This window comes from Coregonus clupeaformis, chromosome 5 (assembly GCF_020615455.1).
Source record: "Coregonus clupeaformis isolate EN_2021a chromosome 5, ASM2061545v1, whole genome shotgun sequence".
NCBI lineage: Eukaryota > Metazoa > Chordata > Actinopteri > Salmoniformes > Salmonidae > Coregonus > Coregonus clupeaformis.
In genome coordinates, this window is record NC_059196.1 from 19,488,514 (window position 1) to 19,502,782 (window position 14,269).

Here is a 14,269-nt window from a genome sequence, read left to right on the forward strand (position 1 = left end):
TAGGTTTTGGCGGATGCCAGAAGAACGCTACATGCCCCAATGCATTGTGCCAACTGTAAAGTTTGGTGGAGGAGGAATAATGGTCAGGGGCTGTTATTAATGGTTTGGGCTAGGCCCCTTAGTTCCAGTGAAGGGAAATCTTAACGCTAGAGCATACAATGACATTCTAGACGATTCTGTGCTTCCAACTTTGTGGCAACAGTTTGGGGAAGGCTCTTTCCTGTTTCAGCAAGTCAATGCCCCTGTGCACAAAGCGAGGTCCATACAGAAATGGTTTGTCAAAATCGGTGTGGAAGAACTTGACTGGCCTGCACAGATCCCTGACCTCAGTGGAGGCTGTTATAGCAGCAAAAGGGGGACCAACTCCATATTAATGCCCATGATTTTGGAATGAGATGTTCGACGAGCAGGTGTCCACATACTTTTGGTCATGTAGTGTATCTACCTTGTTGTCGTAGCTGATGCTGCCGTCAGGTGTGGTGGCTGTGATCTCATGGGTAGAGGCTCTCAGGTGGCCGGGGCTCATGATGCTGGGCTTGGCCACTCCAAAACACAGGATCAGGTAGTTCCTCCACAGGGTCACGTAGTTGTCCCCACCACCCGACGTGCTAATGGCCTTCTTAGCGTATACCGGGTTACTGGAGAAACCCAGGGTAAACACACACACACAGTGCATTGAGAGTGCATGGTAAGTCAAATTGAACCTTTAGGGGCAGTTTTCCTTACACAGATTAAGCCTAGTCCTGGGCCCGTGTCCACAAAGCGTCTCAGAGTAGAACATTTGTCGTACTGTAAGTGCTGAGAATAGAGACATTTTACTCCAACTCCTATGGGTAAAACCTATGCATGAAGCCTCTTCAGTCATAAGAGTCCCACCTAGTCGACAGATATTTATGGGACCTCATGAGCTGTCCTAAACAGTTTTAAGAGTTACCAGCAGGTGTCTTGATAAAATAATGCAGCGAGTCAGTGGTTCCTGCGACACATGCAATTGATTTGGAGTTGTTAAAGTAATGTTTTGATATTTCTATATGATCAATCCATAAATGATCTAGACCTACATGCAACAGTATCTCTTGCCTAAATACGTATATATACTACAAGGCTAATAAATAAACTCATTTTGATTTTGATTACTCAGTACATCATGTTATTTAAAGCTGTCCCTTTGGAGTGCAACATCACGTTGTTTAAAAATATGCCTACATTGTTATAAGTTGTGCAATTGAAGGCATCCAGGGTTTATGTTAACTTTGATTGTGTTCGATGAAAATGATAGACCTTTCAAACGTTGTATGCAAAGTTGTATGCAACATAATGCTTATTATTATTATATTATATTATTATATTATTATTATATTATTATAATCGGCAAGTGACTTGATGCCTAGGCCTTTTGTGCCAAAAGCGATTTAGAGTTGTTAAAAGGGAGTGATGAGGGGGTTTTAAATTCAGCTTTTAATAACCATCAGAATTGGTAACAAAAAATAATAATATATGCATGCCAATATATCAAACGTTTTACCATTGCAACATTTGATGTAAGTGGTTGTCTGAAGCGTGCTATAGAGTTCACCGTTGGCGATGCCTCATCACGATTGGTTATTTCCCATCATTTGCAACAATGTCAACCAGCGAGAACACTATATTTCCTTTGAGGTACCTAGTGCTGAGCGATTAGTGCTTTTTGAGGTTAATTCGGTTTCGGTTCGATTAGAAAAAAACAATCACCTATTTTTTTTGACTTCTGTAATTATTTTAAACAAAAAATACATTATGAAATAATGACATTATAATTATTATAGAGCTTTTTATTGGACATTCCAAAGCCTAAAATAGTGAACATCCAATTGTCAAAACATTAAAAATATTCCATTGTTTCTTTCAGGTCCACATTGGGTAGACATCAATAGAAAAAAAGGGAATTACTATGCAAAAGTATTCATCCCCCTTGGCATTATTCCTATTTTGTTGCATTACAACCTGTAATTTAAATTGATTTGATTTGGATTTCATGTAATGGACATATACATAATGGTCCAAATTGGTGAAGTGAAATGAAAAAAATTACTTGTTTCAAAAAATTATAAGAAATAAATTACGGAAAAGTGGTGCGTGCATATGTATTCACCCCCTTTGCTATGAAGCCCCCAAATAAGATCTGGTGCAACTAATTACCTTCAGAAGTCACATTATTAGTTCAATAAAGTCCACCTGTGGGCAATCTAAGTGTCACATGATCTCAGTATATATACACCTGTTCTGAAAGGCCCCAGAGTCTGCAACACCACTAAGCAAGGGGCACCACCAAGCAAGCGGCACCATGAAGAACAAGGATCTCTCCAAACAGGTTAGGGACAGCTGTGGAGAAGTACAGATTAGAGTTGGGTTATAAAAAAATATCTGAAACTTTGAACACCCACGGAGCACCATTAAAATGGAAAGAATATGGCACCACAACAAACCTGTCAATTGAGCCCACCAAAACTCACAGACCAGGCAAGGAGGGCATTCATCAGAGAGGTAACAAAGAGACCAAAGATAACCCTGAAGGAGCTGCAAAGCTCCACTGCGTGTAGCTCAGTTGGTAGAGCATGGCGCTTGCAACGCCAGGGTTGTGGGTTCGATTCCCACGGGGGACCAGTATGAAAATGTATGCACTCACTAACTGTAAGTCGCTCTGGATAAGAGCGTCTGCTAAATGACTAAAATGTAAAATGAGTATCTGTCCATAGGACCACTTTAAGCCGTACACTCCACAGAGCTGGGCTTTACAGAAGAGTTGCCAGAAAAAAGCCATTGCTTAAAGAAATAAATACGCAAACATGTTTGATGTTCGCCAAAAGCCATGTGGGAGACTCCCCAAACATATGGAAGAAGGTACTCTGGTCAATGAGACTAACATTGAGCTTTTTGGCCATCAAGGAAAATGCTATGTCTGGCGCAAACCCAACACCTCTCATCACCCCGAGAACACCATCCCCACAGTGAAGCATGTATATTTTGCATCTTCAAAGTGGTAGGCATGTTGTGTAAATCAAATTATACAAACCCCCCAAAAAATACATTTTAATTCCAGGTTGTAAGGCAACAAATTAGGAAAAATGGGGGGTGAATACTTTTGCAAGCCACTGTACATTTACGATAAATGAATTACTAGAAACAGTCCCAGTCAAAAGTTTGGACATACCTACTCATTCAAGGGTTTTTCTTTTATTTTACATTGTAGAATAATAGTGAAGACATCAGAACTATGAAATAACATATATGGAATCATGTAGTAACCAATGAAGTGTTAAACAAATCAAAATATATGTTATATTTGAGATTCTTCAAATAGCCACCCTTAGCCTTGATGCCAGCCTTGCACACATTCATTTCAAGTTAAAGCGTACTGTTAGCTAGCTAGCTAACGTTAGCTGGCTGGCTCACTAGCTAACGTTACATATATGATCTGTGTAGTAATGTTATTTGTATCTCAGAGCCATTTGCATTGCTAGTTATAGCCTAATGTTAGCTAGCTAGCTAACATTGAACCTGGTTGGTTAGCTACCTGCAGATTCATGCAGGGTAGTAACGTTGTGAGTTGTGGTTATGGTTAATTGTTTAGCTAGCTAGCGAGCTGGCTACATGTCTAAACAAAAGACTCCGCTATGCAAGTAACCATTTCACTACACCTTCTGTATCCTGTGCATGTGATGAATACACTTTGATTTGATATAGTATGTGTTTACAAGAGATGGTAATGTGAAGAACATGACCTACACCAAAGTCAAATTAGGATATAACGTTTGGCCAATCAGACTGTGTCCAAGTTAAAAAATTCTGTGGTAGAATGCCCTGCTTTTACATTTTAGTCATTTAGCAGACACTCTTATCCAGAGTGACTTACAGGAGCAATTAGGGTTAAGTGCCTTGCTCAAGGGCACATCGACAGATTTTTCACCTAGTCGGCTCGGGAATTAGAACCAGCGACCTTTCGGTTACTGGCACAACGCTCTTAACCACTAAGCTACCTGCCGCCCATATTTATATTTTACTTCATCACACTCACAACCGTAAGCTATTTTCTGTAATTGGCTCGCCATTAACTTGTAAATAATGATCTTGTTGTGAGTTTATTTTCCTGTGATAATGTAGAAAAATGAGCTAAAGTAAAGACGTTGTCAGCTATATGATATGGTCATTATTTGAACTGGCTAGCCAGCTAACTTAACATTAGCTAGCGAACAAGCTAGAAACAAACCAAAACACTGTTTAGACAGTTGCTTTTAGTTGCCTGGTTTGCTAGATTTCATATATATTAAATTAATTTTTAAACGGGTCGGTTATGCTATTTTGGACCACCAGGCTGCTGATGTCATGCAGCCTGTAGTTGTTGTGTTTATACTTCTTCATAACGACAACGACAAGTTTGAAGTCGGACGACAATAGAATGTTCATGGTGTCACTGCGACAACTATTGATAGACGTAGTATAAACCAGCCTTTAGTCTTGAAATCTTTGGTTGTTTAGCACATGGCCTCACATGTGAATCCTTAAAGAGATGGGCGGGTCTACGGCTTAAGTGGGTGTGAACGATGCTGAATGGGTGTAGACAAAGAAGAGCTCTCCAGTAGCTTTACAAAAACATTCAAGGGCCATTTTCTCAAAAGTGAGGTTACAAGTTTATAAACTTTCAAAGCAGAATTATTTTCCCATTGTTCCTCAACTGTAGTGTATGATATTCCATTTACTAGCTCTGTCTCTACTTTTATCCAATGTTAAAAATAAAACAAATAATCAAATGTTGCTACATAAGACCGAGTTGAGCCGGTCCGTCACATATGGGGAAACAACAATTTATAAGGGGAATTAAATAATGCACGTTTGTGATGAGAGCTACTGAGTCAGCTTTGTCACAGGCAGTCAGGGCTATTGAGGGTGTGCAACTTTTATTTTCTGTTAAAAATATACATTTTTAGCAAATATTGGCCTGCGTTTGCATCTTTACAGAAAACATATCGTGATTGGAGCTCTGGATTTGCTATGCTGCAATTTTTAAACAGAAATATGACGATGTTTGCCTTTCCGTGCCTTGTATAGCCTACTACTGAATATGGTGCATATGTATGTTCAGATATATCACCTTCATGTGAAGAAGCACAATGATTTTCGGCGCCTGAACAGGTAAAATTATTTTGATGAGTCTGATTTAGCCCATTTTCCATCAGACAAATGAGGATGAATATTACATATCATATAAGGAATACGGCTACATAAATGATCAGGTAACGACTAAGGATATGATACACTTCAGAAAATATGTATGCCTAAGTATAAAGGCTTAGGTATGTCAGCATGCTGACACATACCCTTACATATTTTACAAATATGTAAGCGGGTGCACCCGCATCAGGTGCGCGTCTTGAATGTACCTCACCGCAGATATCTCCCTGGACTCATACAGTAGCAGGGAGATTTCTGAGGTCCGGAATGGATGCATGAAGAAACTGTCCCATTACGGAGAATATCCTAGCTCCATATATGAAATTAAGGACATACGTATCTTGAGCATGTCTACTCCTTATATCTAATAAAATGTCAGATATCTGGAAATATCTATATAAAGATATCCCCTGATATTGACCCTTTCCGCCCAGCGCAAATGTGTTGATATAACGGTCATATTATCAAAATTATGTGTTTAACAACCATCATACTGTATGATTCAGTGGAATATGCCAATCACATTTTTCAAAATATCAGAATTTTTACCAAAAAAAAGGGTTACACTTCCAACATATTAGGCAAGAATTAAGAGTGGGCAAAGTTCAATGAAAAGTTTTACAATTGCAACATTTGATGGACAGTCACATTCACTGTGGTTGTCTGAAGCGTGCTAGAGAGTTCACAGCTGCCGATGCCTCATCGCGATTGGTTATTTGCAACAATGTCAATGAGTCATCACTATCTTACCTTTGCAGTACCTCAAACTGTTGTGATTACCAGCTGAGAGAAACTTTTATCAGTTTATTTTACTCCTGGCTCAGAGTTTGTCTTGGCAGTGTCTTCACATCCTCCTAAAACCTACTATGAGCTGGGACTTTTTTGTATCTAAAAACAGGTTTTAACAGGATTCCTAGGACCTTTTCTGAGATGCTTTCTGGATAAGGGCCCAGGACTAGTCCTACTCTGTGTCTGGGAAACCGTCCCTTAGAGTGCTGTCCATTTCATTTTTATGGATTATCTATGCATATATCTTCTTACATTAAGATCCACATTGTAAAATAAAATGTTGTACAATACTCTGACGTGTCATCCTCTGTGCTGTACTCAATCTGTACAATAAATCAAATACAACATGGGGTTGTGTCAGGTTGGCTCGGGTTGGTGACAATAAAGATCTATTCTATTCAATCAGGAACAGAATTCAGCAGTACTCACGTGGGGTCCACCAGGGGCATGAGCAGCTGCATGCGCGTGAAAGCGTAGGACCAGGTGTAGCTAAGGGCGGTGGGGCAGTGTTTGGGCAGGTGGTCCTGGCGCAGCAGACTGTAGAGACAAAGCACCCAGGGGTCCTTGACCGACTGGGCAAAGATCCACACGTGGGACGGGCTCCGGATGTCATAGTGGCTGTTGACCAGCATGGACTTCCACTCCACCAGCCATTGCAGGTCCACTTGGTGGCCCAACGGAAGAGTGGCCTAAAAAGGTGGTTGGGGATTGGGAGATAGGAGGGTCAGGGGTTAGAGGTCAAGGGTTAGAGGTTTCAGTCAATTCAGGAAATTATCTTCAATTACAATTAAAGGCTATGGACTGTTTATTGAGAAATCATAAAAATGATATGCAATTTCTTTAGGTTGTTCAATTGGAATTACAATTGAAGTTCTAGAACCAGGCTAGAACTGCCATCCACAATTATATGATCAGTGAAGCAGATTCTTCATACAGATAACTAACGTGATCAATGGAAGCTAACCAGATCACTTGATGACAGTACAGTGCATTCGGAAAGTATTCGGACCCCTTGACTTTTTCCACATTTTGTTACATTACAGCCTTATCCTAAAATTGATTAAATTGTTTTTTCCCCTCACCAAATACAGGTGTGCCAAGCTTGTAGCGTCATACCTAAGAAGACTCAAGGCTGTAATTACTGCCAAAGGTGCTTCAACAAAGTACTGAGTAAAGGGTCTGAATTGTTATGTAAATGTTATATTTCAGTTTTAGATTTTTTATACATTTGCACACATTTCTAAAAAACAGTTTTTCCTTTGTCATTATGGAGTATTGTGTGTAGATTGATGAGGAAAATAAACAATTTAATCAATTTTCGAATAAGGCTTTAACGTAACAAAATGTGGAAAAGGTCAAGGGGTCTGAATACTTTCCGAATGCACTGTTTTGGGCTGTAACACCCATCCTGAATCACTGTCTGGCGATTGAGTCATGGCACGGTGATTACAAAGTTATGAAATGCGAGAAATTGAACCTAAAAGAAGTGGATTACTTGGGCGAGCAGAATGCAGCCAGACTTATACAGAAGCTATACTGTCTGAGTACACACTGAGGTCTTCAGTCTCCCCTCTCTCCCTCCACCCCCCACCAACACCCTCCGCCTCCTGTTCTCCCTCTAAAACACACACACACACACACACACACACACACACACAGAGTGCAACAGAGAGAAACGCTCACCGTGTCCGACACTGCCACATGGACAAAACTGTCCAGAACCGCCAGGCTCAGCTGGTCCATGACCTCGATCATGGGTTTGTCATCATCCTGTAAGGTATCACAGAATCCACCATGTTCAACCAACTTTGGTCAAAAACTCAGTAACCAGCACACGATTTACTGGTTAACTTTCCAGTTCATCAGCTTTACTGGGGAGCTACACTGGGGCTTTGAGAAAACAGTAGGTTTTTAGTTGTTACATTAGAACAATTCGACAATCTACTGGCAAATCCTTTTTAATCCGTGTCATATGAAGATAAATAATTAAGAGAAATTATAGATAAAACGTATCGGTGCTCATCGGCCATTGGACATAAACATTACACAACAAGTTGGAAATTGCAAATTCAACAATGAGTGCTTTGGAAGGAATCAGTGGCTAACTGCAAGCATTGCAAAGCAATCACTAGCCTGCTATTCAGTGGAGTGGCTGTGTGGTCCCAAGTCTGGTGTTAAGGGTCTCTTTTCCAAGCTTAAAATGATAAACATTCAACATTGGCCATGCTGTCAATGAAGCATGATTTTTGCCGCGCTCAAAACAACTGTTAACTCGGAACTGCGAAATCTGACTTCAGTGAGTTCAAGACAACTGGGAACTTGGGAAAAACAAGCTCCGACATATCAGCTATGTTTTTCTTAAAGGCAGTAAATAAGGCTGAATGAACTGTTAGACAAGGCTCCGCTGATAGCCAGGTGTAGCAGTGGTAACGTGTTGGGACTGCTGTTGGGACTCTGCTGTTGGGACAGCTTTATGTAGGCCCTAACAGTTTGTGGGCACCATTTGTCACTGTTATAGTGCAATTAATGTATTGTTTAGTGTTGTGTTGTGTAGTGTAGTGGCTTTGCTGGCATGCATCCCACATTTTAGTTTTTTTGCCCCACAAGATTTACGTTCTAAAATCGCCACTGACCAGCAGTATACCACTGCTTAGTATGAACAGTCTCATCCCACGTTAACTACGTTTGAACAATGAATTGAAATGGATTTTAACCCAAGTTCCAACCCCCTGACCCTCCCTCCTCTCACCCTCCGCCTTACCTGAGCCTGTCCGATGGCGAGGAACAGGCAGCGTATCTCCCGGAGGATAGCCATGGCCAGTTTGCGCGTGGCGAGCTGACAGGAGCAGAGCAGCAGCAAGGCCAGCCCCTCGACGGCGTGCAGCACTGTGGAGTGGGGTCCGTGTTCCACCAGCACGCGTTGGCTGGAGCCCGACTGCAACAGCTACAACACACAGAGGACACAGGTTCAAACAACAACAACTCAATAGAAGAGCATGGCGCACTCACAACAGCACCAAAACTAGAATGGGCATTGACACACCTTTTTATTCCTTTCTGAAGAAACAGAAACCATGCCCTTACCTTAAACTATAGCTGAGCGATTAGTGCTTTTTTAGGTCGGTTTGGTTTCAGTTCATTAATAAAAACATGATCACGTTTTTCAATTTCTGTTTCGATTATTATTTTTGGGACATTAAATGCACTATGCATTATGTGGGTTGAATGCTGTAAGGGGTGGGGGTGGGGTCCAACTCAAAGTGTCATGAACAAAAATGCTCCCCAACATGAAAAATATTTTCATATGACTCTCCCCTTGTACTGTAAAATAAATTGAAATAGAATTAACTCAAAATAATGTTTACGACCACAAATAACAATAACTGTAGCGACGCTGTGTTTATAAACGTGGATATCGACTTTGCCACTTCAGCTGGCTTTGTGGTACAGTCGATGCCACCAGGGCTACGGGTCAGAAAGTTGCAGGTTCGCTGATCACCACAGACAAGCTCAGTCTCTCTACCTGATTCATTACACTACGATCAGAGCCGGCTGCAGACAATGATCAGCTAGGGGGATATCAGATTCTGATGCCATATTTATAATTAAATGAAATATATGCCACGAATTTTCCACCAACAGGTTTCTGTGCCAATGCACCACACAAACAAAAAACAAAGCAAACCGACTTCGGGCACTTCAACATCATGGTTTGCATTTTCAACACCACAATAAATAGACTATGTAGCCTTACCCAGTATCGAAGGCGTGACGATCTCCGAATGTCATTAAACTTTTTGGTGTTTTGTAACAGATGTCTCTTTCCATTCATCAATTGGCCGCTGCACAGTTTGGATTGACTGATTGATTTTATTTGTCCGTTTAAAAAAATACATATATACACAAATATTTTTTAAAGTGACCGGGATTGCACAATAAAGTCGGGGACTTATTTCCATTGTGGTCCCTATTTTTAACATAAATACAAGTACAATTCTTACAAGCTTGTTTGGCTGGTAGCTTATTCTTTAGATGTTTGGGGCTGCTGGTGAACCATGATGGGCAGGCATAATCAAAGTGACACTGGACTAGCACACTTGCCAGAGTCTTTAGGGTGTCTATAGCTAGGTTTCCATCCAATGGCGACAGATTTTCATGTGAATATTGTTGAATCTTCATAAAAACAATATGCCATTTCAGAGTTTCCTTTTGAACAGGGAAGATTTTAATTTACCCGACATTTGAGAAATTTAACGGACATCCATATGCATTCAGATCCAACCTGGCGCAGCCAGCACCATCAATAAACGAGGACTGTTGGCCAAATGAGCCACATCTAAGTGTCCTTATAAACTGCCTATAACAAATTACAAAAACACTATTCCTTGTGTTTCGATGTGTAGCATATGCAAAACATTATAGTGTATATTTGGGGGGTTTAGGCTACTTTCCTAAAACAATAATTGTCCACCTTACGGTTCAGCTGTCAGAGATTTTTGCACTAAATGTACAGTATAAGGGCATTGCATGCAAAGGTGTTTATGATATTAATATTTTAATAAATATATATATATATATACACATTACCAGTCAAAAGTTTGGACACACCTACTCATTCAAGGGTTTTTCTTTATTTTTACTATTTTCTACATTGTAGAATAATAGTGAAGACCTCAAAACTATGAAATAACACATTTGGAATCATGTAGTAACTAAAAAAAGAGTTAAACAAATCAGAATAGATTTTAGATTTTAGATTCTTCAAATAACCACCCTTTGCTTTGATGACAGTTTTGCACACTCTAGGCATTCACTCAACCAGCTTCACCTGGAATGCTTTTCCAACAGTCTTGAAGGAATTCCCACATATGCTGAGCACTTGTTGGCTGCTTTTCCTTCACTCTGCGGTCCAACTCATCCCAAACCATCTCAATTGGGTTGAGGTCGGGTGATTGTGGAGGCCAGGTCATCTGATGCAGTACTCCATCACTCTCCTTCTTGGTCAAATAGCCCTTACACAGCCTGGACGTATGTTGGGTCATTGTCCTGTTGAAAAACAAATGATAGTCCCACTAAGCGCAAACCAGCTGGGATGGCGTACCGCTGCAGAATGCTGTGGTAGCCATGCTGGTTAAGTGTGCCTTGAATTCTAAATAAATCACAGACAGTGTCACCAGCAAAGCACTCCCACACCATCACACCGCCTCCTCCATGCTTCATGGTGGGAACCACACATGCGGAGATCATCAGTTCATCTACTCTGTGTCTCACAAAGACACGGTGGTTGGAACCAAAAATCTCAATTTTGGGCTCATCAGACCAAAGGACAGATTTCCACCGGTCTAATGCCCAAGGAAGTCTCTTCTTCTTATTGGTGTCCTTTAGTAGTGGTTTCTTTGCAGCAATTCAACCATGAAGGCCTGATTCACACAGTCTCCTCTGAACAGTTGATGTTGAGATGTGTCTGTTATTTGAACTCTGTGAAGCATTTATTGGGCTACAATTTTTGAGGCTGGCAACTCTAATGAACTTATTCTCTGCAGCAGAGGTAACTCTGGGTCTTCCTTTCCTGTGGCGGTCCTCATGAGAGCCAGTTTCATCATAGCGCTTGATGGTTTTTGCGACTGCACTTGAAGACCTTGTCACAACACAACTGATCGGCTCAAAAGCGTTAAGAAGGAAAGAAATTCCACAAATTAACTTTTAAGAAGGCACAGCTGTTAATTGAAATGCATTCCAGGTGACTACCTCATGAAGCTGGTTGAGAGAATGCCAAGAGTGTGCAAAGCTGTCATCAAGGCAAAGGGTGGCTACTTTGAATAATCTCAAATTTAAAATATATTTTTATTTGTTTAACACTTTTTTGGTTTCTACATGATTCCATATGTGTTATTTCATAGTTTTGATATCTTCACTATTATTCTACAATGTAGAAAATAGTTAAAATAAAGAAAAACTCTCCCCCCCACTAAATGTTGATCTGCCCCTAACAACACAGAATAAAACAATAAATAAAAGTCCCATGATGGTAGTGACTGCCCATTACTGCTTATCACTTATTAACCATAATTTATTCAAATTACTTTACTTTAACCTCTTAAGGATCGGTCTCTTTTTTCCCCTCCAATTTTCGCCTAAAATGACATACCCAAATCTAACTGCCTGTAGCTCAGGACCTGAAGAAAGGATATGCATATTCTTGATACCATTTGAAAGGAAACACTTTGAAGTTTGTGGAAATGTGAAATTAATGTAGGAGAATATAACACATTAGATCTGGTAAAAGATAATACAAACAAAAAAACATTTGTATTCTATTTTTGTTTTGTACCATCATCTTTGAAATGCAAGACAACGGCCACAATATAATATTGCAGTTTAGGCACAATTTTGATTTTGGCCACTAGATGGCAGCAGTGTGTGTGCAAAGGTTCAGATTGATCCAGTGAAGCATTGCAATACTGGACTATTTCGTACAAGTCTGCCCAAATGTGCCGAATTGCTCAATTGATACATTTTTAAGTACATAACTATAGAGAACATACAAAAATGATATGGTAATACAAAATGTAAGTTTACACACTCCCAGGAATGTCATACATGATGGATCATTAGCTTATACACTAACTTTCACACATTCCCACGGGGGGCCAGTATGACATTTTTTAAAAATAATGTATGCACTCACTAACTGTAAGTCGCTCTGGATAAGAGCGTCTGCTAAATGACTTAAATGTAATGGAAATGTAAATGTAATCTAGATGGCCGGGCGGGGTGGGTGTGGAGCAAGAGACAGCAGGGGTTCAAACTGTAGAACCCAGTTCCTACATTTGAATATTAAAATGTGTTATTTGTTTAATTTGATGACTTTATTATTTCATTCCAATTCATCATCTCATCTAGAGCAGCTCCCTATGCTGTCTGACAAAATCACAATTTAAGTAGTTCTTCAATGTAAATAAGGCACACTTTTATGACTGCTGAATACCAACTATCAATCACTTAGATCATGTATTTTCAGGTTCGCAAAGCAACCGCTTTTTATCCCTCTCGATCTTCTCTCAGTCTCTTGCAGCGTTAAAAAAAACTGGGAACTGGGAACTGAGAAATCTCAGCCTTTTGACATCAGTGCGATCAAAACAACTGGGAACTCTGAAAAAAATTGACTCCGGCTGGGAACAATCTATTTGAACGGTCATCCAACTCGGAATTCCAACTCAGGAACTCGGGCCTCTTTCTAAATCTCTGACTTTCCGACCTGAAGACAACTGACATCATGATTTGATCTCGTATTTTTCAGAGTTCCCAGTTGTTTTGAACACGGCATCTGTGTCTGCTCTGCACAGACCGGACAAGTTTAAGCGGGCGTGCAATGGATTATGGTCATTGTAGTTAATTACCACAGTTTCTGCTCTAAACTGCACATCGAGCTCACAGAAAATAACGGAACAAAATGGAATTCAAATAATTGAACCGACATCGGTCAATTAGTTGTTTAAAAACCTAATCGCTCAGCACTACGTAAAACATACAGGCACTTAATGTAGTTACTCATTACACATCCCAGCCTATATCTCCACTGTAAGAGTAATAAGGAAATGTTAGACAGCCTATCTCTATTTACTGTACCTCTGCAGGGCGTATCTTGGCCGTGTCGCAGCCCTTCTCTGGGGCTGACAGAGCCAGTCTCCACTGGGTCAAAAGCTGGAGCAGCAGCCTGAGGGAGGTGTCCAGTAGGGCCTGCAATCAATCAATTAGTCAATCAATCAATCCATCAATCAATCAATAAATCAATTCATCCAGCCATCTATCCATTCATAGTTCCATCCATCCGTCCATCCGTCCATCTGTACCTGGTGGCTGTCCTGAACCTCCCTCAACAGGAAGTTGGTGAAGCCAAACAGGACGTCATCACGCCACTCAGGGAAGTCTACCAGTAAACTCTGGAGGGAGTTCTGGGCTATGAGGCGTAGCTCGTCGTCCATGTGAATCGTCAACCTGGGAGAAAAAGAATACACACAATGTGCATTTTAAAGAGGCAACTATTTATGTATTGCTCAATTTACTAAACTCTACTTCAAGCTGAAATCCTTAATTGCTATATCAATTTTTGGACAAATAAATGGTATATACCCATTGATTCTTGAAGAATATAACTTATAACTGCTCATGAGCTTAGTTCAACTGTTGTACCCCATCAGAAACCAAAATACAAGCTTGTTTATTTCGATGTTTGTAAACAATATAAATGTAGCCTCAAAACATGGTTAAA

The 14,269-nt window shown here is 40.3% G+C and overlaps 1 protein-coding gene across 2 annotated transcripts in view; it reads right to left on the reverse strand.

Annotated features, from left to right (window-relative positions):
* LOC121561837 (protein furry homolog) overlaps positions 1 to 14,269 on the reverse strand; it is a 162,554-nt gene that overhangs the window by 102,167 nt on the left and 46,118 nt on the right. For both annotated transcript variants that reach the window (XM_045213239.1, XM_041874281.2), the window contains exons 18-23: positions 13,851 to 13,995; positions 13,627 to 13,737; positions 8,759 to 8,941; positions 7,681 to 7,767; positions 6,427 to 6,686; positions 446 to 638 (exon numbers count right to left, since the gene is read on the reverse strand). In XM_045213239.1, the coding sequence (XP_045069174.1) occupies positions 446 to 638; positions 6,427 to 6,686; positions 7,681 to 7,767; positions 8,759 to 8,941; positions 13,627 to 13,737; positions 13,851 to 13,995 (979 nt within the window). The remainder of the gene's footprint in view (positions 1 to 445; positions 639 to 6,426; positions 6,687 to 7,680; positions 7,768 to 8,758; positions 8,942 to 13,626; positions 13,738 to 13,850; positions 13,996 to 14,269) is intronic.